The sequence below is a fragment of the Oncorhynchus masou genome, chromosome 28, assembly GCF_036934945.1.
Source record: "Oncorhynchus masou masou isolate Uvic2021 chromosome 28, UVic_Omas_1.1, whole genome shotgun sequence".
In the NCBI taxonomy this organism is placed as follows: Eukaryota; Metazoa; Chordata; class Actinopteri; order Salmoniformes; family Salmonidae; genus Oncorhynchus; species Oncorhynchus masou.
This window is the reverse complement of record NC_088239.1, coordinates 24,726,420-24,752,611: the sequence shown is the minus strand read 5'-3', so window position 1 is coordinate 24,752,611 and position 26,192 is coordinate 24,726,420. Positions and strand designations below refer to the sequence as shown.

General features: G+C 41.0%; 1 protein-coding gene across 1 annotated transcript in view; it reads left to right on the top strand.

The window, feature by feature from the left end:
- The window catches only part of gpr158a (G protein-coupled receptor 158a), a 103,288-nt gene that overhangs the window by 6,097 nt on the left and 70,999 nt on the right, over positions 1-26,192 (top strand). The window contains exon 2 of the mRNA XM_064941653.1: positions 18,127-18,232. Within this exon, the coding sequence (XP_064797725.1) occupies positions 18,127-18,232 (106 nt within the window). The remainder of the gene's footprint in view (positions 1-18,126; positions 18,233-26,192) is intronic.

Sequence of the window (26,192 nt, the reverse complement as noted above, 5' to 3'; positions counted from 1 at the left end):
AGAAAAGAACAAGAAGGATCATGACCAATATACTACCTACACGTTTATTACTCTATTCAAGATACAAATGTCCTATGAAGTTACAATATTAAACATACTGACTATACTGTAGACTAGAAAATGAGTGTCAGAGAATGGATGAGGTAGAGTACACTCTTGGGAAAAAAGGGTTCCAAAAGGCTTCTTCGGCTGTCCCCATAGGAGAACCCGTTTTTGGATCCAGTCAGAACCGTTTTTGGGTTCCATGTAGAACCCTCTGTGTAAAAGGTACTGTCTGGAACCAAAAATGGTTCTTCAAAGGTTATCCTATGGGGACAGCCGAAGAACCCTTTTAGGTTCTAGATAGCACCTTTTTTTTCTACGTGTAGAGAGGGGACAAGGACAACCATTTAATATAGTTATATACAGTATGCAGTGGTAATATCTTGGCACTGCCATGATGACTGTACACTATGCCAGGCATAATATACATGGTCACTTCTTCATGTGTTGTATTCAATCAAAGCTCCTCTGACCAAAAGTCATTTGTTTAGCCAGCCCAAGTCACATCCTTGCCCACATATAACCAAATATATCATATCTTTTAGAAGAGCACAACACCTTATGCATTATGTCAAAGAATGATCACAATGTCCGATTTTCTCTGGGAAAACGTCTCCAATGTGATGGAAATGTATTAACCTGACAGGACAAGCAGAGACTAATGTGACCAGCTAGCCGCTGGCCGGACTCCGCCTCTGCTGCCTCCATGAAGCAACGCAACCGGGGTCATTTTATAGAGTTCTGTCGCCGGTCATCAAAGCAGACGGAACGCCCTTGGCGACTTTAATGTCACAGAAAGCACTGAACGCCGTTCTCTTGAGTGCTCTCGCTTTTCTGTCATAGCGGCACTGCACTTTAAACACCCTCACATCAACCCTCTTTTCTTTAGACCGTAACCCAGAAATTATTGAGAAGATTGAGCAATACACCCATCTTTATCAAATTAATGAAAAGTGAAAGTATCCATAGTATTGAGAAGATCAAATTTAAGATAATCTCACCATTACTCTTAGTTCAGCGAAACATGCAGAGACATGGCCATAGCTGAATTGTTTATCCTTTATTACGCCCGATATTGTTTACAGCATGTATCTTTACCCTTAACTAGCCAGCCCAAACACATCTCTCATTAGGCCTTCTCTACTGTATTACAGCTTTAGCTCTCTGCAAAAGATTACATGGGGATAAATCTAAAGACATTACAGGATTAAAATCCCTGTAGGCGATCTGTCATGCAACAACAGATGGTGATTTGATTATCATTAATAAAACCACTGAGATGGTTATTATTAATGAAATGGTTATTATTAATTGCTTTCTCTCTCTATGTAGGGGAAGTCGTGTTTTTGTGTGTCCAATGAGCCTCAGCCGTTTACTCACTGTTCACATTTACCTGATTGGCAACAGAGTATTGACAAGTAACCTTACTGAGCAGTGGAGTCCCCATGCATCAATGGAACATGTAGGCAAATCCTAGGGATTTTTAGCTAGCCATTGCACATGTCAAATACAACGTTGCTACAGCGCTGTAAAACCATATAATTTACCCTGGCATAACGTTATTGCAACATTACAGTAGGTTTTGTGTTTGTTGCAATTTGAAGTCCCTGATCTCAGAGAGTATGGCTGTCAAAATGATCATTTTCTGTCCTCTCTGATCTTCACAGCTTACTAGCATATTATTCCACTTAGCTAGAGGCATACTGGGGCTTCCTTACTAGCTGTTTCTGGAAGGCCACCATCTCAGCAGATGCTATTGGCACCTCACTGTGCTCCCACTCTGGAGGACAGTGGGATGTCCCGTAGCAGTCAAGCTGTCCAGATAGCAGTCTGCTGCTGAGCCAAACTGAAAGCCGGCTACATAGTTCTCTAATGGAAACCATTTGACCATTGGAGAACATACTTTTTTTGTTGCTCTTGGTCTTTCTAGTTAGTATAAGCTTTAGGATTTTGAAGACAATTCTGAACAACTATTCTGCCCCCAAAACCACTCATGTCATCTCCAATTTGAACGTCCACAGTGCAAGGTGTTCTACATTGGACGGACAAAGAGGCGCCTTCAAGACCACTTAGTGGACCACAAGTACGCCATACGGCTAGGCAATGAAGACTACCCCATGTCAAGGCACTACAAGTCCTTACACCATGGCAACCCTGCCTCCCTTCAAGCTATGGGTATTGATCATGTTCTGGCCTCAATTAGAAAAAGGGGTCATCTTAAACAGCTAAACCAAAGGGAAGGTTTTTGGATTTACAAACTACATGCCACTAAGTACCCTGTTTTAAATGAAGATATGGATTTCTCACCTGTCCTGTAGAGTCTTGAGAGGTCCATTTGCTGTCATCTAGTGGACATTTTGCTCTATTGCCCTCAGCTATGTTTAGACTGTTGTGGTCCATGTCTGCTGTGATCTAGTGTACTATAAAATAGATGGCTCTCCTATTCGTAGCACTTGGCCCAGGCATATTCAAAGTTAGAACTACCTTTCTAGGGGTTCTGATGCTTCTAGCCTTGAGTGGAATTTTTGATAACATATCTACAGTATTTCACTTTTTAATGTGTATATTATTGCTTGCTAGGTGTTGTCCAATGCATTCTTTAACCACTCCTTCAAATCAGGGTTGATTGAAAAAAGCTGTTCAAAAGAAGACATTGTATTATCATATCTTTGTACTCTCTGACGAAGGTCATGCAGCTGAAACACGTTGGAGTTTTTAAACTCGGTTTCCATAGAATATGCTATACAAATAAAGGCATTTTAATTAATTATATGAAGAGTGCCTTGGTCCTCCTTTCTTTTTGATGACTATTCTGCTCCATTTAGCATTAGGTCTCAGCATTTCTGCAAATCACTGCACGTATTAGCATATTGACTTTGAAACATGTGGAAGAGACTTCAAAGTACGTGGTGCTAATATTATTATTATATTTTTTAGGGGGTAGATACGTTTTAATATTGCAGACAGATTGTATCTTCCATCCAATCCCCCATATATTGTTTTGCAAATATAATATATATATATATATATATTTGCAAAAAAATATATGCCAATACATATACATACGTACACACACGTATGGGCCGGCAGGTAGCCTAGTGGTTAGAGCGTTGGACTTGTAACTGACCTAAGACAGGGAATTTTTACTAGGATTAAATGTCAGGAATTGTGATAAACTGAGTTTAAATGTATTTGGCTAAGGTATATGTAAATATGTACACACATCTTTAAAAAAAGTGTTCTTTTTTAAACTTTCGAACCCTACCACCCATCCCCTAATTGGAGTAAAGTGAACAACTCTTAGGCTTCTACTTCCAGTTTATACATACTATATACATTTTATGGGCACAGTCTATTTTAAAATAATTATATTTAGTTTGTTTTCACTCCTGTCCTTCCTCTAACCTCAACCTCTCCCATCTATTTATTTCACAAAAGTCTTGAACCTACAGTGTATATAGGTTTAACGGACACAGTATGTTTTACATTAGTTATCTTGTTGTTATTAGTTGTTATTAGTCCCAACCTTCAGCTCCATTCACCCCCCCAACTAGCTCTTAACACCATCCATATTGGATTTCTATTTGCTATATATTTTTCACTGTGCTATGTTTTACAAAAATTCTGAACCTTTCTATTCTCATAATATTTACAGATTGTAAAATTAAAAATAAACATTTTTGCTAAAAGTATTGTTATATTATTGATCGATTGACTATGACTTTTAAGATCACCCAGTAGTGCTATCTGCAGAGTCAGCTCCAGGTAAACGTTGCAATTCTTCAGCCATTCCTGGACCTGGTGCGATGAAGGAAACATACAGGAACTCAAATCCTTCTGTTCACCTGATTTAGAATTCCTCACAATCAAATGTAGACCGCATTATCTACCAAGAGAATTCTCTTTGATTATAATCACAGCCGTATATATCCCCCCCCCAAGCAGACACATCGATGGCTCTGAACAAACTTTATTTAACTCTTTGCAAACTGGAAACCATTTATCCGGAGGCTGCATTCATTGTTGCTGGGGATTTTAACAAGGCTAATCTGAAAACAAGACTCCCTAAATTTTATCAGCATATCGATTGCGCAACCAGGGGTGGAAAAACCTTGGATCACTGTTACTCTAACTTCCGTGACGCATATAAGGCCCTGCCCCGCCCCCCTTTCGGAAAAGCTGACCACGACTCAATTTTGCTGATACCTGCCTACAGACAAAAACTAAAACAAGAAGCTCCCACGCTGAGGTCTGTCCAACGCTGGTCCGACCAAGCTGACTCCACACTCCAAGACTGCTTCCATCACGTGGACTGGGACATGTTTCGTATTGCGTCAGATAACAACATTGACGAATACGCTGATTCGGTGTGCGAGTTCATTAGAACGTGCGTTGAAGATGTTGTTCCCATAGCAACGATTAAAACATTCCCTAACCAGAAACCGTGGATTGATGGCAGCATTCGCGTGAAACTGAAAGCGCAAACCACTGCTTTTAATCAGGGCAAGGTGTCTGGTAACATGACTGAATACAAACAGTGCAGCTATTCCCTCCGTAAGGCTATCAAACAAGCTAAGCGTCAGTACAGAGACAAAGTAGAATCTCAATTCAACGGCTCAGACACAAGAGGCATGTGGCAGGGTCTACAGTCAATCACGGACTACAGGAAGAAATCCAGCCCAGTCACGGGCCAGGATGTCTTGCTCCCAGGCAGACTAAATAACTTTTTTGCCCGCTTTGAGGACAATACAATGCCACTGACACGGCCTACAACGGAAACATGCGGTCTCTCCTTCACTGCAGCCGAGGTGAGTAAAACATTTAAACGTGTTAACCCTCACAAGGCTGCAGGCCCAGACGGCATCCCCAGCCGCTCCCTCGGAGCATGCGCAGACCAGCTGGCTGGTGTGTTTATGGACATATTCAATCAATCCCTATACCAGTCTGCTGTTCCCACATGCTTCAAGAGGGCCACCATTGTTCCTGTTCCCAAGAAAGCTAAGGTAACTGAGCTAAACGACTACCGCCCCGTAGCACTCACTTCCGTCATCATGAAGTGCTTTGAGAGACTAGTCAAGGACCATATCACCTCCACCCTACCTGACACCCTAGACCCACTCCAATTTGCTTACCACCCAAATAGGTCCACAGACGATGCAATCTCAACCACACTGCACACTGCCCTAACCCATCTGGACAAGAGGAATACCTATGTGAGAATGCTGTTCATCGACTACAGCTCGGCATTCAACACCATAGTACCCTCCAAGCTCGTCATCAAGCTCGAGACCCTGGGTCTCGACCCCGCCCTGTGCAACTGGGTACTGGACTTCCTGACGGGCCGCCCCCAGGTGGTGAGGGTAGGTAACAACATCTCCTCCCCGCTGATCCTCAACACTGGGGCCCCACAAGGGTGCGTTCTGAGCCCTCTCCTGTACTCCCTGTTCACCCACGACTGCGTGGCCATGCACGCCTCCAACTCAATCATCAAGTTTGCGGACGACACAACAGTGGTAGGCTTGATTACCAACAACGACGAGACAGCCTACAGGGAGGAGGTGAGGGCCCTCGGAGTGTGGTGTCAGGAAAATAACCTCACACTCAACGTCAACAAAACTAAGGAGATGATTGTGGACTTCAGGAAACAGCAGAGGGAACACCCCCTATCCACATCGATGGAACAGTAGTGGAGAGAGTAGCAAGTTTTAAGTTCCTCGGCATACACATCACAGACAAACTGAATTGGTCCACTCACACAGACAGCATCGTGAAGAAGGCGCAGCAGCGCCTCTTCAACCTCAGGAGGCTGAAGAAATTCGGCTTGTCACCAAAAGCACTCACAAACTTCTACAGATGCACAATCGAGAGCATCCTGGCGGGCTGTATCACCGCCTGGTACGGCAACTGCTCCGCCCTCAACCGTAAGGCTCTCCAGAGGGTAGTGAGGTCTGCACAACGCATCACCGGGGCAAACTACCTGCCCTCCAGGACACCTACACCACCCGATGTTACAGGAAGGCCATAAAGATCATCAAGGACATCAACCACCCGAGCCACTGCCTGTTCACCCCGCTATCATCCAGAAGGCGAGGTCAGTACAGGTGCATCAAAGCTGGGACCGAGAGACTGAAAAACAGCTTCTATCTCAAGGCCATCAGACTGTTAAACAGCCACCACTAACATTGAGTGGCTGCTGCCAACACACTGACACTGACTCAACTCCAGCCACTTTAATAATGGGAATTGATGGGAAATGATGTAAATATATCACTAGCCACTTTAAACAATGCTACGTTATATAATGTTACTTACCCTACATTATTCATCTCATATGCATACGTATATTCTGTACTCTATATCATCGACTGCATCCTTATGTAATACATGTATCACTAGCCACTTTAACTATGCCACTTTGTTTACATACTCATCTCATATGTATATACTGTACTCGATACCATCTACTGTATCTTGCCTATGCTGCTCTGTACCATCACTCATTCATATATCCTTATGTACATATTCTTTATCCCCTTACACTGTGTATAAGACAGTAGTTTAGGAATTGTTAGTTAGATTACTTGTTGGTTATTACTGCATTGTCGGAACTAGAAGCACAAGCATTTCGCTACACTCGCATTAACATCTGCTAACCATGTGTATGTGACAAATACAATTTGATTTGATTTGATTTGATTTGACCTGTGACCAAAAACAAGCTACATATGGACGGTACCAAAATAAATGATCTATTGATTCTGTCTCTCAGCAAAATCTGCAGAGCTGGGAAGGTTGTATTCCCCCATGTATATAACATTCTATTGGTTGGAGAATTTTGCATAATAATTTTAATCTGGCATCGTTTTGCAGGTCAGTTCATAAACCATGTGTCATGAAATCAGTACGTCGAAAATGTCTTCGCAACTATTTTGCAAACTATATGTCACAGTTGTCCTTTTTTTGGTCCGTACTCTTTGGGTAGAGCAGACATTTAGTTTTGTTAGCTGCATGTGTGACATAACTTTAAAAAAATGTTAAAATCTATTTGAGTTTAACCACAATATTTTGTTGAATTATTTGTTCTGTTTTTTTTTCTTCTGGTGGATTAAATTGAAATTGCAACCAACTTTCTATGGCTTTTAAAAAAAATAGCAATTATTTCCTTTTCAAACAACTGAAAGTGCGAGGTTGTAATCTGAATAAAGGGAAAAAGGCCATTCTTGAACATGGGGTGAGACATTCTTATTAATTGGCTAGAGAACCAGTTCAAATTTAAGTGTAGCTTTTGTATGACTGAAGCCTTTAGTGAGAGGTCTAATGCTTTAATATTCAATCATTTCTGCCCTCTGAATTCATATTCATTATATCATTCCAAATAAAATGTAATATTTTTTTAATCATAGAATTTAAATAACTGTTTGCTAGGTGTAGGCAAGACTATATGGAAATAGGTAAACTGGGATATGACTAAAGAGTCAGGGTGATTTTTCCACAAATAGACAGGTATTGGTAGTAAGATCTTGTCTATTTTTGCTAACTTTCTTTAAAAATGTATTGGAATGAGATCATTTATTTATTTTGGGAATATGTATACAGAACATGTCCACCTCAGACCATTTTACTGGTAAACTTCACAGCAATGTAGAAGTAGCATTTTTTTGTGATCCAATAAATAATATAGTATACTTATCATAATTTGGTTGTAATCCAGAGAGGTTAGAAAAAGTATCTAGATCCTCTATGAGGCTGTGGAGGGATCCAAATAGTAGATTTCAGCGTAAAAGGACACCTTTGTTTTTAAGCCCTGTGTTTCTAACCCCTTGATATTATTGTTGGATCTGATTTTAATAGCTAACATTTCAATGGCCATAATAAATAGAAATGCCAATAGTGGACCACCTTGTTTTACTCCTCTTCACAGTTTAAAACTTTCTGGGAAGTAGCCATTATTTAATATTTTACACCTAGGGTTACTATACATGACTTCAACCCATTTTATAAGAGATTCTGCAAAATTGAAATATTCCAGGCATTGATGTATAAACTCAAGTCGTACTTTATCGAAAGCTTTTTCAAAATCAGTTATGAATAGCAGGTCTGGTTTCCCAGATTTTACATAGTGTTCTATTGTTTCCAGTACTTGTCTTATATTATCTCAAATGAATCATCCATGTAAAAACAAACCTGTCAGATTAGAATGAATATTATCTGACAATACCTTTTCAATTCTATGCGCTATACATTTTGCTAGAATTTTTGCATCACAACACTGAAGCGTAATGGGCCTCCAATTTTGTAAATGGACCGGATCTTTATATTTACCACTTGTATCCTGCTTCAGTAATAATGAAATCAGACCTTGTTGAGTGTCTGATAATCTACCATTTACATCAGAGAGGTTAAACATGCTAGTAATGGTCCTCTGAGTATATCAAAGTTTGGTATACCTCAACTGGTATGCCATCCAGCCCTGGAGTTTTCCCGGTCTTAAAGGCTTTAATAGTATCAAGAAGTTCCTCCTCTGCCTTCACATGAGTCTTTCTGTACAGCTGTTAATTTGACATTATAAATAGAACAAAAATCCATACAATTAGCTTCAGTTAGAGGAGATGGAGGAGACTGAAACGAAAACAAATTGCTTCCTCTTTCAATATCTAATTTGATGATTCATGGGTGACAAGTTTCAGTAAATTATTTTTGGTAGCATTTATATGTTGAAGATGAAAATATTATTTGGTGCATTGTTCCCCATATTCCATCAAGTTTGTTTTATTTTTTATAATACTTTCTTTCTTGAATAAGTTCCTGCATTTCTTTTAGTTTTTCCTCTAACTTATTCTGAGCCTCTATGGTACCGTTTTTATCTATCTGTTCTATTAGACCTTCTATTTCCTTCGTTAATATGGACTCTTTTGACAAAAAATGCTTTTGTTTTAGAGCTGAGTACTGAATTGAATGGCCTCGAAAGGCACATTTAAAAGTGTCCCATAAAATAAGGGATCTGCTGTACCTATGTTTTGTCGGAAAAATTCTGTAAATTGCCCTGTCAACAAATAGGCTTTGATAAAATTTCCAATATGCTCGCATTCATAGGCCAATATTAGCACGGCATTGTGGCTGACTGGTCCATTAGAGGAAGTGGAACCCCCCTGTCCGATGCTCATCCTTTCTCCCACTGTTCTTTAGAACCCGCAATGAATGGAGATGGAGAAAAAAAGATAGCTCTCTGATTCCTAGGACAAGACTCTTTCCTGTTCCCTGTGATCTTTCAGCCTTTGTGCCTGAGGGCCCAATGACCACTATGATGCCTTTGGAGCCTGCTCCTTGTGGCTGCCCAGATTAAATTGCACTCCAACGGTGTCGTCTTTATTCATTCACTGCCTCTGTCGGATAGAGCCATGGTTCTAGGCATTTGGACGCTTCGGAAAACTGCACGTGCTTGAGACTTTTTGCGTACCATATGGACGCTTTGGCTCGGCTGCTGAAAATTGCCTGGGGAATTTGGCTTAGGCTCCAAAAGAGATGGATGAATTCGGAAGAAAAAAGCCAAATGAAGCTTTTCAGGGTATTTTGGACAAGATGTGACGAGCAGACAGTGTGTTATCTCAGGATCCAGAGGGCAGAACATCATTTTTTTGTTTGGTGGGAAAGCAATGTCTTGTTAACTGAGCACTGGCTGGGGGTGTGGGTCAGGCGAGGTTGCAGCAAGAGTTATAAATAACTGCATAATGTAGGTAGGGAGTGTTTGTCCACACATCACATTATGTCCACTGGGTACACTATAAGCCAGTTCACTTGCACCTGGATAAGGTGCTTCACCAGCAACATTCATAGCAACATGTGTACGTGACTGGAAGAAGTACTAGGAGTAATATTAATATGTCCTAGTACATAGTATCAGTTTATGTACACATCCAAATATTACTTTTTAGGTAGTTGAGACTGAATGATTGTATGATTGTGTCAGAGGCAGAACATTGAAATGCATTACTTTCAAAATATCGTTTACCGGTATCTAGTTTTGGCAGCAGCTGGTAGCATCATAGGAGGACGGAGAAATTGCACCTTTTTTCTTTTCTCATCTCGGTCGGTATCTGCTTGTGCCAAGCTGTTCTCCAAATCACAGTGAGGTTGCCAACAGCAGGTGCAGGTAAATCAGGTGCAAACACCTGCTGCACCTAGAGTAAAAATAAACAAGGTGAAGAGATAGCAGCATACTGTGACTGAATAGCACAGTCAACCTCCTAGATCCTCTCTGCCATCGGAACCCACCGTCCTCATAAGCCTCATGGATCTAACCAACTACGGGTCAAACACTATTTCATGAGATTCTCCCATGTTAAAGGGACAGTATGAGATTTTGTCAATCAATCCCTTGTTATGTCTCTGCGTGCAGTTTGAAGGAAGTTGAAGGTAGTTTCCCAACCCATTGCAATCTAGCGTTAGTGCAATGACTGGAAGTCTACTGGAATAGCTCCTCTTCATTACCACAAATGAGAAAAATATACTCATTTCCTCAGCTCTTATTGTTGAGGAGGGAGGTGTAAGGATGACTTGTCATTTGGAATGAGTGCTGGGTTGGAAATTGTTCTCTGTAATTGATGCACTCTTAGAAAAAAGGGTTACAAAAGGGTTATTAGGCTGTTCCCGTAGGACAACCTTTTTTGCTTCCAATTAAAACTATTTTGGGTTCCATGTAGAACCGCCTGTGTAAATTATTTTTTACATGGAACCCAAAAGGGTTCTACCTGGAACCAAAAGTATTCTACCTGGAATCAAAAATGGTTATTCAAAGGGTTCTCCTTTGTTTTCTAAAAGTGTATTGCACAGGAGAATTATTCTATGGCACTGGGGGCAAAAAAAACATTACAAATCATAAGCAAGGTAAAGCCTTGTTAACAAATCTGCAGGTGTAGGGACCTTGTTCGTTTTCTTCTCAGTTAAAAAAATCACAAGATAATGGTACATGGATAGTGGTGTCCATTTTTTGTCTTACATATAGACCAGCCTGGTCTCATAGACTAGACGTAACATAGTAAAGCTAAATCCAGGACACTCAAATTAGTATGCTATGTTACGTTTGGTATGGTTACATAAGATAGAAGGCTACTTAAGGCAAAAAAGAAAGTAGAGCGGTTGGTTGGGGTTGATGGATGGAAGGATGGATAGATGTATAATGTGAATGTCTAGCAACCTGGAGATTCTGGGTTTGAATCTCATCACAGACAACTATAGCATTTTAGCTAATTAGCAACTTTGAAACTACTTACTACTTTTAGCTACTTTGCAAAAACTTAGCGTGTTAGCTAACCCTTCCCCTAACCCTAACATTGACCCTAAACCTAACTCTTAACCCTAACCTTAACCGCTAGCCTAGCCACCTAGCTAACATTTACCACAACAAACGTTTTGCAAATTCTTAACATCAAATCATAGTGTATTGGTCACATACACATGGTTAGCAGATGTTATTGCGAGTGTGGCAAAATGCTTATTCTTCTAGATCCGACAGTGCAGCAGTATCTAACAGGTAATATCAAACAATTCCACAACAAAACCTAATACACACAATCTAGTAAAGGAATGGAATAAGAATATATACATTTAAAACATATGGATGAGCAGTAACAGAGCGGCTAAGATGCAATAGATAGTAAAGAATAGATAGTGAAGGATATAGTATACATTATGTACATATGAGATGAGTAATGTGAGGTATGTAAACATTCTTAAAGTGGCACTATTAAAGTGACTAGTGTTCCATGTTTTAAAGTGGCCAATGATATCAAGTTTGTAGGGAGGCAGCCGCCTCTCTGTGCTCGTGGTGGCTGTTTAACAATCTGATGGCTTTGAGATAGAAGCTGTTTTTCAATCTCTCTGTCCCAGCTTTGATGCACATGTACTGACCTAGCTTTCTGGATGGAAGCGGGGTGAACAGGTAGTGGCTCGGGTGGTTATTGTTCTTGATGATATTTTTTGCCTTCCTGTGACATCGGGTGCTGTAGGTGTCCTGGAGGGCAGGTAGTATGCCCCCGGTGATGCGTTGTGCATTCCGCACCACCCTGTGGAGAGCCTGTGCAGTTTCCGTACATATTGTATGAAATGCAATTGGTAACATATCATACGAATTGTAATTGTTTGTGGAAAACATAAGCTAGGTGGCTAATGCTAGGTGGCTAACATTAGCAAGGCTAGGGGTTGGTGTTAGGGGTTGAGATTAGGGTAACATATCATACGAAATGGATGATGGACATCCACAAATTAATACATATCACAAGACATGTAACATATCATACTAATTGGGGTGTCCCGAATTTACATTTACTATGTTAGGTCTACCCCTGAATCCAGGTTGCAGCGACGGGCTGCCTGACAACTTCACGAATATGATGTGTGCGCGAAGATGATGCAGAAGGCTGTGTGTTTTATGATTCTGGATGGTCAGATAGCTAGCTAGTCAGATAGCTAACACGTACAATAAGCTGCCATGTTTGGAATCTTAGTTGGCTTGTTTTCAGCTAGTTCTTGATACCATATCTTGTTTTGAGGTATTTTGACTTATGCCAGGCCTACACTAATATGGCTAAAATTCACTAGCTAGCTTACCAACAACTGTAACAATGTATTTGAAAGACAACAAGTACTTATTGTGAAAATGTATTTATGTTTTCAATAAACATTTGGAGACAAAATATAGTTCAAAAGTTCTCAATCAATAAGCCTTTGGAGATGACAGTTGTTTTGCCCTAAAGTTGCGCACGCATCAGTTTTGTTGCTAAACAACCCATCTGTCTATGTAACCTACCTAAGAAACTGGGGAAATACCGCCCTTGTGGCGAGTGTGCGTGCACACGTACATGCATCTCTGTTTGCACATACATGTGTGTGTGTGTTCGTTTGTGCATATGCATGTGTGTTCGAGAGGGGATTACAGCCAGTCGATGAACAGAATACTTTTTGCAGTTCAGTGAAATGTCAATATTGGCCTCACAAGCACCTGCCTTTCCATTTTCAGTAGCAGGTTCACTTTTTCATAAACCTTTCTTTAAGTATTTCGCCTCCAGTCAAGCGTTTCCTATAATTGTACAATGATTTCTATGCATCATACTGCAACGTGTCTAGTACCAATTACTAATAATAACTCCTACAAGGGTTATTGTAAATACGTAATTATACAGAGTAGAAGTAGTGTTAACTTTGTAGTACAATTTGAGGAAGTTTTTCTTATAGATACAGTATCAGTCAAAAATTTGGACAGATCTACTCATTCAAGGGTTTTTATTTATTTTTACTATTTTCTACATTGTAGAATAATAGTGAAGACGTCAAAACTATGAAATAACACATATGGAATCATGTAGTAACCAAAAGAAGTGTTAAACAAATCAAAATATATTTTATTTGAGATTCTTCAAAGTAGCCACCCTTTGCCTTGACAGCTTCTCACACTCTTGGCATCCTCTTAACCAGCTACATGAGGTAGTCACCTGGAATGTATTTCAATTAACAGGTGTGCCTTGTTAAAAGTTAATTTGTGGAATTTCTGTCCTTAATGTGTTTGAGCTAATCAGGTGTGTTGTGACAAGGTAGGGGTGGTATACAGAATATGGCCATATTTGGTAAAAGACCAAGTCCATATTATGGCAAGAACAGCTCAAATAAGAGACGAGAAATGACAGTCCATCATTACTTTAAGACATGAAAGTCAGTCAATCCGGAAAATTTCAAGAACCTGAAGTTTCTTCAAGTACATTCTCAAAAACCATCAAGCGCTATGATGAAACTGGCTCTCATGAGGACAACCATAGGAAAGGAAGACCCAGAGTTACCTCTGCTGCAGAGGATAAGTTCATTAGAGTTACCAGCCCAAATAAATGCTTCACAGAGTTCAAGTAACAGACTCATCTTGACATAAACTGTTCAGAGGAGACTTCGTGAATCAGGCCTTCATGGTCGAATTACTGCAAAGACACCACTACTAAAGGACACCGGTAAGAAGAAGAGGCTTGCTTGGGCCAAGAAACACGAGAAATGGACATTAGAACGATGGAAATCTGTCCTTTCGTCTGATGAGTCCAAATTTGACATGTTTGGTTCCAACCACCGTGTCTTTGTGAGACACAGAGTAGGTGAACAGATGATCTCTGCATGTGTGGTTCCCACCTTGAAGGACGGAGGAGGAGGTGTGATGGTGTGGGGGTGCTTTGCTGTTGACACTGTCTGTGATTTGTTTAGCATTCAAGGCACACTTAACTAGCATGGCTACCAAAAATCAAATCACATTTTATTTGACACATAGGCATGTTTAGCAGATGTTATGGCGGGTGTAGCGAAATGCTTGTGTTTCTAGCTTTAACAGTGCAGTAATATCTGACAGTAATATCTAACAATTTCACAACAATACACACAAATCTAATGTAAAGGAATGGAATTAAGAATATATAAATATTGGGCGAGTAATATCAGAGCGGCATAGACTTAGATACAGTAGAATATGATAGAATATAGTATATACACATGAGATGAGTAATACAACATTTGTAAACTTTATTAAAGTGACTAGTGTTCCATTATTAGAGTGGCCAGTGATTCCAAGTCTGTGTGTATAGAACAGCAACCTCTAATGTGCTAGTGATGGCTATTTAACAGAATTTAATAGTCTGATGGAAGCTGTTGAGATAGAAGTTGTTATTTAGTCTCTCGGTCCCAGCTTTGGTGCACCTGTACTGACCTCGGATTCTGGATGATAGCGGGGTGAACAAACTGTGGCTTGGGTGTTTGTTGTCCTTGATTATCTTTTCGGCCTTCCTGTGACATCGGGTGCTGTAGGTGTCCTGGAGGGCAGGTAGTTTGCCCCCGGTGATGCGTTGGGCAGACCGCACTACCCTCTGGAGATCCCTGCTGTTGCGGGCGGTGCAGTTGCCATACCAGGCGGTGAGACAGCCCGACAGAATGCTCTCAATTGTGCATCTGTAAAAGTTTGTGAGGGTTTTAGGTGCCAAGTCAAATTTCTTCAGGCTCCTAAGGTTGAAGAGGCGCTGCTGCGCCTTCTTCACAATGCTGTCTGTGTGGGTGGACCAATTCAGTTTGTCAATGACATGTACGCTGAACGCTGTACGTCTAAATGGATAGGGGGATGCTCCTGCTGTTGTTTTGTTGAGGTTGGGTAAGAGGTTATTTTCCTGGCACCACACTTCCAGGACCCTCACCTCCTCCCTGTAGGCTATCTCGTCATTGTTGGTAGTCAGGGCTACTACTGTTGTGTCGTCTACAAACTTGATGATTGAGTTGGAGGCGTGCAAGGCCACACAGTCATGGGTGAACAGGGAGTACAGGAGGGTGCTGAGCACGCATCCTTGTGGGGCCCCAGTGTTGAGTATCAGCAAAGTGGAGGTGTTTTTCCTACCTTCACCACCTGGGGGCAGCCCGTCAGGAAGTCCAGGACCGAATTGAACAGGGTGGGGTTCAGACCCATGGCCTCAAGCTTAATGATGGGCTTGGAGGATACTATGGTGTTGAATACTGAGCTATAGTCAACGAACAGCATTCTTACATAGGTATTCCTCTTGTCCAGATGGTATAGAACAGTGTACAGTGCGATGGCGATTGCATCGTCTGTGGATCTATTGGGGCGGTAAGCAAATTGAAGTAGGTCTAGTGTGTCAGGTAAGGTAGAGGTGATATGATCCTTGACTAGTCTCTCGAAGCACTTTATGATGACAGAAGTGAGTGCTACGGGGCGATAGTAATTTAGTTCAGTAACCTTTGCTTTCTTGGGTAGAGGAACAATGGTGAACATCTAGAAACATGTGGGGACAGTAGACTGGGATAAGGAGAGAGTGAATATATCCGTAAACACTCCAGCCAGCTGGTCTGGGCATCCTCTGAGGACACGGCTAGGGATGCCACCTTGCGAGGGTTAACACATTTCAATGTCTTAATCACGTTGGCCACGGAGGAGGAGAGCCCACAGTCCTTGGTAGCGGACCGCATCGGTGTCACTGTGTTGTCCTCAAAGCAGGCGAAGTAGGTGTTTAGCTTGTCCGGAAGCAAGACATCGGTGTCCACGACGTGGCTCGTTTTCCCTTTGTAGTCTGTGATTGTCTGTAGACCCTGCCACATACGTTTCGTGTCTGAGCCGTTGAATTGAGATTTCACTTTGTCTCTATACTGACGTTTTACCTGTTTGATTACCTTAACGGAATAATCAAACAGGTAAATAAATAACTACACTGTTTGTATTCGGTCATATTCCCAGTAACATTGCCATGGTTGAATGCAATGGTTCGCACTTTCAGTTTTGCACGTATGCTTCCATCTATCCACGGTTTCTGGTTTGGGTAGGTTTTAATAGTCACAGTGGGTACAACATCTCCTATACAGTTCCTGATAAACTCAGTCGCCATATCAGTATATGCTTAGATATTATTCTTAGAGGCTACCCGGAACATATCAAAGTCCTCGTGATCAAAACAATCTTGAAGCGTGGATTCCAATTGGTCCGACCAGCGTTGAATAGTCCTTAGCACCGGTACTTCCTGTTTGAGTTTCTGCCTTTAGGAAGCGAGGAGCAAAATGGAGTCATGATCAGATTTCCCGAAAGGAGGGTGGGGGAGGGCCTTGTAGGCATCCCAGAAGTTGGAGTAGCAGTGGTCGAGTGTTTTAGCAGCAAGAGTACCACAGTCAATGTGTTCAAATTTGCTTTGTTAAAATCCCCAGCTATGATAAATGCGTTCTCAGGATATGTGGTTTCCAGTTTGCATAAAGTCCAGTGAAGTTCTTTGAGAGCCGTCGTGGTATCGGCTTGAGGGGGGATATACATATACGTATGTGACTATAACCGAAGATAATTATCTTGGGAGTTAATACAGTCAGCATTTAATTGTGAGGTATTCTAGGTTGGGTGAACTGAAGGACTTGAGTTCCTGTATGTTATCACAATCACACCATGAATTGTTAATCATGAAACATGCACTCCTGCCATTCTTCTTCCCGGAGAGATATTTATTCCTATCTCCGCGATGAACTGAGAACCTAACTGGCTGGACGGACACAGACAGCATATCCTGAGAGAGCCAGGTTTCCGTGAAACAGAGTATGTTACAATCCCTGATGTCTCCCTGGAAAGAAATCCTTGCCCTGAGCTCATCAACTTTATTATCCTGAAAACAATTGGTGAGTAATATACTCGGAAGCGGTGGGTGGTGTGTGCGCCTCCTAAGTTGGACTAGAAGACCACTCCAGGTGCCTCTCCTCTGCCTGCGCTGTTTCAGCCTCTGGAATCAGTTCCATTGCCCTGGGGGTACGAACAAGGATACGATTCGGGAAAGTTGTATTCCTGGTCGTAATGCTGGTAGTGCTGGTGAGTTACCACTGCTCTGATATCCACAAGTTCTTCCCGGCTGTATGAAATAACACAACAAATATTCTGGGCTAATAATGTAAAAAATAACCATAAAAAAGTACTGCAAAGTTTCCTAAGAGCTAGAAGCACGGCAGCACTCTCTGTCGGCACCATTATGCAGCGATACGCCCATCCCATCTGGTTTGCTATTGGTGGGACTATCATTTGTTTTTCAACAGGACAATGACCCAAAACACACCTCCGGGCTGTGTAAGGGCTATTTGACCAAGGAGAGTGATGGAGTGCTGCATCAGATGACATGGCCTCGACAATCACCCGACCTAACCCAATTGAGATGGTTTGAGATGAGTTTGACCGCAGAGTGTAGGAAAAGCAGCCAACAAGTGCTCAGTATATGTGGGAACTCCTTCAAGAGTCCTGGAAGAGTTCCGGAAAAGCATTCCAGGTTAATCTGGTTGAGAGAATGCTAAGAGTGTGCAAAGCTGTCAATAAGGCGAAGGGTGGCTACTAAATATATTTTGATTTGTTTAACACTGTTTTTGGTTATTACATGATTCCATATTAGTGAAAATAGTGAAAATAAAGAAAATCCCTTGAATGAGTAGATGTGTCCAAACTTTTGACTAGTACTGTATATTGACAAGTACATTCAGATATACTGTATAACAGATATATAGACGGGCTTTGATAGTACATCATTGTTTCTTCCTCTGTTTTAGGGGTGTGGTTCGAGTGGACGTCAATCTGCAGGATGTTGACATCGACCAGTGCTCTGCGGACGGCTGGTTTGCTGGGACCCATCGATGCAACCTGACTACTATGGAGGTAGCTATGTCTAATGGATGCATGACTGACTGATTGATTTGAGTGTGTGTGCGTGTATGCGTGTGGGTGTGTGGATGTGTTTGTGTGTGTGTGTGTGTGTTCGGGTGTGTGTGTGTGTGCGTGTGTGTGTGTATGTGTGTGTGTGTGTGTGTGTGTGTGTGTGTGTGTGTGTGTGTGTGTGTGTGTGTGTGTGTGTGTGTGTCTGTGTGTGTGCGTATATGTGTTTTATGATTCATACCTTCCATAAACCTGTACACTGGCCTATGGCAAGTCACATTACAATGTCTTGAATGCCATGAATGGGTAAATGCTGAATCATTGTACCACTTGATCAATGGCAGATAGTATACTTGTATTTTATTGATGTTGTAGATGTATCACAGCACTTGATAGTTACATTATGTTGCCTGTCATTGTATTGTTGGATTGGCTATATTTTGTCCCATTGTTTTTAGTAGAGGCTTACTCATTTCAGCCATACATTTTTATTAAGTAAATTCAATAATCTCAGACTTGGATCATGTAGAAAAACATATAATCAAATTTCTCATTTTACACTACAACAATACGGTACACTGACTGCCTTTACTATTATATTTTTGTACCTACTGTACTTAATAGGTTCTTGTAGCTATCAGCTAGTCTTTTGTTGATAGTCATAATGCTTTAACCTGCTGTTTTAGAATCATCATTGGGAATGATAGATTTTTAAGAGGCGCTGTAGATCAGACTCCTTCATAATACATGTGATGTAATGGATTGCAGGGAGCTCCTTGAATAATTAATTTGTCTCTTTGTCTGAGCACTTCCACCTCTCCATGGACAGTTGGCTGGAGTAGGAGACTGGCAGAGTGTGTGTGTGTGTGTGTGTGTGTGTGTGTGTGTGTGTGTGTGTGTGTGTGTGTGTGTGTGTGTGTGTGTGTGTGTGTGTGTGTGTGTGTGTGTGTGTGTGTGTGTGTGTGTGTGTGTGTGTACACAATAATAGGCCTATGTGTGTTAGTGCAACTGTTTTCTCTCTCAGTGTTTGTATGCGGTAATTTTTTTGTGCTTGTTGATACAGTAACCCAGTTCAGTCTGGGCTTGGCCATGTAATTTATCTGGCCTTGACCCTGTACTGTATCTGGCCTTGGCCCTGTAATATATCTGGCCTTGGCCCTGAAATATATCTGGCCTTGGCCCTGTAATATATCTGGCCTTGGCCCTGTAATATATCTGGCCTTAGCCCTATAATATATCTGGCCTTGGCCCTGAAATATATCTGGCCTTGGCCCTGTAATATATCTGGCCTTGGCCCTGAAATATATCTGGCCTTGGCCCTGAAATATATCTGGCCTTGCATACTATATGTAATAGGAGCTTGACAACTATATGACAGCTTTGTGAATGTGATAGTAATCCGCATGAAAGAAACCCTTGACGGTACAGTATTTTTCTCCAGTACAGACACTCACTGCTATCCTCAGACCTTGTGTTGCTGCCTGCAGCTGCTGTACTCATCTGAACGTACTGTAGTGCCTTCGTGAGTCGATGTCAGCAATGTATCTGTTACAGTAAACAGCTTGCTTTTTCTATAGGATTGTGCTACAGTATGAGGTAAAGTAGAGGTGAGGGGAGAGTGGGGGTTCTCTAGTGATGGAGACTACCTCTATAAATAGCACATTGCACTGCAATGTAATCAAGACATGCTCAACAGTGCTGTAATTTGATAAAAAACAAGGACTAATTTTGTTTTATTACCATGCTTCTGTTTCACACAGAAACTGTCCAATCCTCCACGGAAACTATCACACTGTTACCCTAAATAAAAAGGGTTTTGAGGTGTGTATGTCTTGTCAGAGGGGGGTGTGACAAATCAGGAGTCAGGTAGGATTCAGGTGCAAATGGTGGTATTTATTTATAGATGGTGAGCTGGATCCATTAGTATTTACAAGACATTGACAACACTGACATACTGTATAGATTTTCAAGATTACAAGCAGATACACTTAATAGGCAGAGTTAATGTGATAATGTGATAAAAGCAACGTCATAATATGAGACTATACATGTGAAAACGTGATCACATAGGAAGTGTTCCAAAAACACGTTTTTCACATGAACAGGTTAAAAGTCCAACCGTAAACACTGTGATAATCCAAAAAGCACCTAAATAGGGATTTCATCTATTAACAATTAATACAAATGAACAATCAGTCCTTTTCACCAGTTTCAATATCAATGTCTAGTACATACACATTTCATATGCATTTCAACATATCAGGACATAATATCACAAACATTCAACAAATAATGATATTGGGGAAAATACCCCTCAACATAGAGCATTTTAATTGTAATTATATGTTAATTATACCTGCTGGATAACTTGGAGCATGTCCTTTCTTATAGATACCTGGGCCTTTCTTATAGATACCTGGGCATTTGGATCAATGATAAATTGTCTTTTTCCTCTTGAAACTCCCCATCCCGGATCCGGGATCGTGACTAAAGCCTCAGGCTCATTAGCATAACGCAACGTTAACGATTTCTGAAAATCGCAAATAAAATGAAAATAATGCGCCTACTCTCAAGCTTAGCCTTTTCTTAACAACACTGTCATCTCAGATTTTCAAAATATGCTTTTGAACCATAGCAATTCACTAATTTGTGTAAGAGTATGCTAAGCTAGCTTAGCATTTTGAGTAGCATTTAGCACGCAACATTTTCACATAAACCAGATAACCAAATAAATAAAATCATTTACCTTTGAAGAGCTTCGGATGTTTTCAATGAGGAGACTCTCAGTTACATAGCAAATGTGCAGTTTTTCCTGAAAGCGTCTTTGTGTAGGAGAAATCGCTCCGTTTTGTACATCACATTTGGCTACCGAAACGAACCGAAAATTCAGTCACCTACAACGTCAAACTTTTTCCGAATTAACTCCATAATATCGACCGAAACATGGCAAACGTTGTTTGGAATCAGTCCTCAAGGTGTTTTTTCACATATCTCTTCATTGATATATCGTTCGTGGAAGCCTGCTTTCTTCTCTGAATTCCATGGAAAACTACTTGCAGCTGAGTTTTGCGCACCAATTTCGGCGCAGGACACCGGGCGGACACCTGGTAAATGTGGACTCTTATGGTCAATCTTCCAATGATATGCCTACAAATATGTCACAATGCTGCAGACACCTTGGGGAAACGACAGAAAGGGCAGACTCACTCCTCTCGCATTCACAGCCATATAAGGAGACAATGGAAAACGGAGCCTCAAAAATCCTGCTCATTTCCTGGATGCCGTCTCATCTTGGTTTTGCCTGTAGCTCACGTTCTAGGGCACGCACAGAGAATATCTTTGCAGTTCTGGACACGTCAGAGTGTTTTCTTTCCAAAGCTACCAATTATATGCATAGTCGAGCATCTTTTTGTGACAAAATATTGCGCTTAAAACGGGCACGTCTTTTTATCCAAAAATGATATAGCGCCCCCAGAGTTTCAACAGGTTAAAAACAGTCTTAGATGAATTATTTGTGTCTAACTTTTAATGTGTACTTGCTTGGTGCTCTTGTAATGCAGGGCTCAATGGGGCATGTTAAAAGGGATACTTCATGATTTATGTCTCTGTGTCCAGTATGAAGGAAGTTCGAGGTCCTGTAGTTTTGCGAACCGATGCTAACTAGCATTAGCACAATGCCTGGAATGCCTGGATGCTTGGCATTCAGGCCAAAGAGTTCAATCTTGGTTTCATCAGACCAGAGAAACTTGTTTCTCATGGTCTGAGAGTCTTTGTGTGCCTTTTTGCAAACTCCAAGCGGGCCTTTGTGTGCCTTTTACTGAGGAGTGGCTTCCGTCTGGCCACACTACCATAAAGGCCTGATTGGTGGAGTGCTGCAGAGATGGTTGTCCCTCTGGAAGGTTCTCCCATCTCCACATAGGAACTCTGGAGCTCTGTCAGAGTGAACATCAGGTTCTTATTCACCTCCCTGACCAAGACCCTTTCCCCCAATTGCTCAGTTTGGCTGGACGGCCAGCTCTAGGAAGGGTCTTGGTGATTCCAAACTTCTTCCAGAATAATGTAAGGCCACTGTGTTCTGGGGACCTTCAGTGCTGCAGAAATGTTTTGGTACCCTTCCCCTAGATCTGTGCCCCACAACAATCTTGCCTCGGAGCTCTACGGACATTTCCTTCTACCCCATGGCTTGGTTTTTGCTCTGACATGCACTGTCAACTGGACCTTATATAGACAGGTGTGTGCCTTTCCAAATCATGTCCAATCAATTGAATTTACCACAGGTTAACGTCAATCAAGTTGTAGAAATATCTCAAGGATGATAAGTGGAAACAGGATGCAACTGAGCTCAATTTCGAATCTCATAGCAAAGGGTCTGAATACTTATGTAAATAAGGTATTTCTGTTTTTCAAAATGGTATTGAGAGATTATTGCACATAAAGGAAGATAGTCCCTACATTATAGAGTGCTAGGTTTGTCATACAAAATTATTTCCATCATCCTGTGAACCCCATTCATTGCTGCTCGCAGCTATATTTGCTATTTGCTATTGATTGATTGTTTGACAAAGGGTACTTTTTCAACTGAAGTGTCTTATTTCCCAATTATTATCAATGTATCCCCCTCTATCCAAATAATGGTATTTCTCTGTTAGCTATTTTCCTTCTTTCATACTACAATATTGCCAGTGGAATAGATTGTTTCCCTTCATTGAATGTTTGACAATGTAAGGGGTTAATACAGCACCCCACCCATATCTTACCCCACTGTTCAAGCTGCTGTTTGGCCAGCCAACCATGCAACTAGCCCAAACTGAGATGGAGACAGACGGATGTCTGATTCATCACAGAGAGAAAAAACAAAATGAGGCCCAGTCTGTCTCTCTGTCTGAAAAAGAAGACCCAAAGAAACAGAAACAACCCAACAACAACAACCAATGTTTATTTTCTGCCAGACATCGCTATTTTAAGATCCAACCCCCATATCCGTTTGAATCGATCTATTCCCACTGACTCATCCAGCTTTTGTCCTTATTGATCATTTTCACGATCTTCGATTTTTTGCCAACCTTTACGTAAAGTAGACTGTGAAAAAAATGAGCATTTGAAGGAGCTGTTTTGTAACATAACAAACTGCCAAACAAATACAGTGGATTGCATAAGGCGTAGTATGTTTGACCTTTGTAATATCTGCAATAATCAGTGGTTGTGTATGTGTGTCTGTGTGTGTGCGTGCATGCAGAGTTTTGTTCTCTATCGTGAAGTTTGCTAAAAGTACATATTTAGTGAGCCTTTTCTCCCTGCCTGTCTTTTAGATGTGTCATGAAGGAGATAAATGTCTTCAAAGAGATGTGGTGGTAATGAAAGGGGATTCGCTGCATGGTGGCTCAGGATCAGTTTCTCTGAGGCCTCTCAGAATCAGGAAACAACCACGATGATCAGTTAAAGTACACTGTCTTCTCCTTCCAACATCAACATGCTTACATCTGTATGGAAATGTTTGCATCCACCAAGTGTCATTGTACAATCATCCTGCTCATTCTGAATTCAGAGATCCACCCGAGTTAATGTCAGATGTTAGATTTCATTTTTTACCTCTTCCGGCTTACATTTCTGCTTATGGTCTGATTATGAAAAGGACAGAACTCTGATGAAGGTGAGCGAGTGTTGCACCTTTTCCTTTGCAATGACAATTACAGCAAGGCATGAGGAAGTAATATAAGTAGTCTGGCAGACCAACCAGGGATAGCTAGCTCGTTTTACTCATACTTCAGGTGATAGAAATCTGAACGCACTACCAGCGTTTTTAAAAGTTGGTTTAATAATACTTTCCTGTGCATATATTGTCTCAAATTTCAAGCAGCATAAGGACCAACCCCCAGACAACCAGTAAGTAAGTTCAAATGTAAGTAATTTCAAATGTAATTTTATTCAACATTCCGGCTTGCAGCGGTCCTTAGGAGGACCCTTTCCAAATAATTACATTCCATTCTACCAGAGGGTGCATTCGAGATGTAGTATCTTAATTTGATCACCCTGTAGCAGGAGAACTCTCCTGCAATGCAGGAAATGTAAAACTTGTCGTTTCTTTGAGGTTAAAAAAGACTACTGAATGTGCAGATTCCACTTTGGAATTTCAGACTTGATTTTCCCTTATGAAAAATGTATCAATCCATTCAGAAATGTCCATTAATTATAATCCACGTAATAATTCACATTTCCTGTTGCTGCAGGATTCTTTTCCTGCTTTAGCAAACTTGCTCAAACTTTATCTGTAGCTACCTGTCACCAGCTGGTACACCAGGCTAGGAAAAGTGGTGACCAAGCTATATTCAGTTAACATTTGTAAATAAATGTATATCACCGTTGAATACAAGAAGGCCTATGCCTACGGGGTGGAAGCATCAATCAGACTGCTTAGGCCAATGCCAATGCTACTTGGCCTGTCAAGGACAATATATGACAATCAATTTGGTCATGGATTCTAGGCTGTGAACCAACCATCCATTAGCTTAACAGCCAAGCTACTTTGACCGATTGGATCTCTATATAACTGTATCAGTAATGTTGTAAAGACTCAATGCATATGAAATGTATTAAATACAGCATGTATTCAACGGTGACAGGTAATAATATATATATATATATATATATATATATATATATATATATATATATATATATATATATACATGTATATATTCTAATGGATACACAATGTTTGATACACAATGTTTGCAGCCATACTAGTGAGCCATAATGTTCTTGCTATCACTGCAGAAACATTTACAAACAAGATGGGCCTTCAATCGGGAAGCAAATAGGAGTCGAACCTGTCATACTTGACATTTTCCTTTTCCCCTCTTTCCTCATCTCCCACTAATGGCACTTTCATTCGTGTGCTTCGGTGTTCTTCAAAAGTCTTGAACTTTGCACCGGGGGCACCTTTCATGCAAGTACATAAAAATGATGATGAATGTCTCAATCACTTAGCTTATTGCACAGAACAAGTGGTGAAGCTCTCAGGGACTGGCTGCTGGAGCCCAGTGGATGCGGTGACACATAGCTTGAATGATTGACCCAGCAGAATAACAGTGACTGCAGGCTTCACAAGGCTCTCAGTCACAGAGACTGACTGTGGAGAAATGGTTGTACCTAGTGCTCGGCTGCACTGGCCGGCCTCAAATCAACAGGCAACAGTGAGCAGGGTTGGGGTCAATCCCATTTCAATTCCAGTCAATTCGGAAAGTACACTGAAATTCAAAATCCAACCATTTTCAATGCTTTTCAATGAGGAAAATTTGGAATTGGAATTTGGTGTACTTTTTGAATTGACTGGAATTTAAATGGAATTGACCTCAAACCTGGCAGTGAGTTAACCTAGTATTTCATGGAACTTGAGTTCTGATATGTGCTGTTCTTGTAACATAAAGTCTCAGGCTACATCCTCATGTCCATACGAGGATATCACATTGAATGTCGAACACATTGCCTCATTCAGGTCATATGCAAGTGTGGATATTGTAACAGAGACTTCAAGTGTTTCTCAGTATGCATACCTCGGTGCTTCGATCACGCTAATTGGAGCGGGGAATGGTCTGAGTCCAAACAGAGCACGGAGAACAGTTCTCAGATGTGAACTCCATTTGTACACAATAAGAAGCAAGCATCGAAGCAAGCTTCAACTGAAATATTCCCAGGATTGTTAATGTAACATGACGCAACCACGTAAAAAAATATGCAAAATTTGTTCAAAATGATGGCGGCTGTTTTTTTTAGATGAAGCGAGAGAAAATTAACTCCAACTTCGGAATGAAAAGTTGCCCACTCACATCTTATGTACAGTATGTTGTCGGACTTCAATATTTTATCTTGATTTGTTAATGAATACATGTTCTGTTCATTTTGACATGTTTAACTGCCTAAAATATCCACAGCAGTTTGCGTAGATCGTAGGCTAACTGACGAA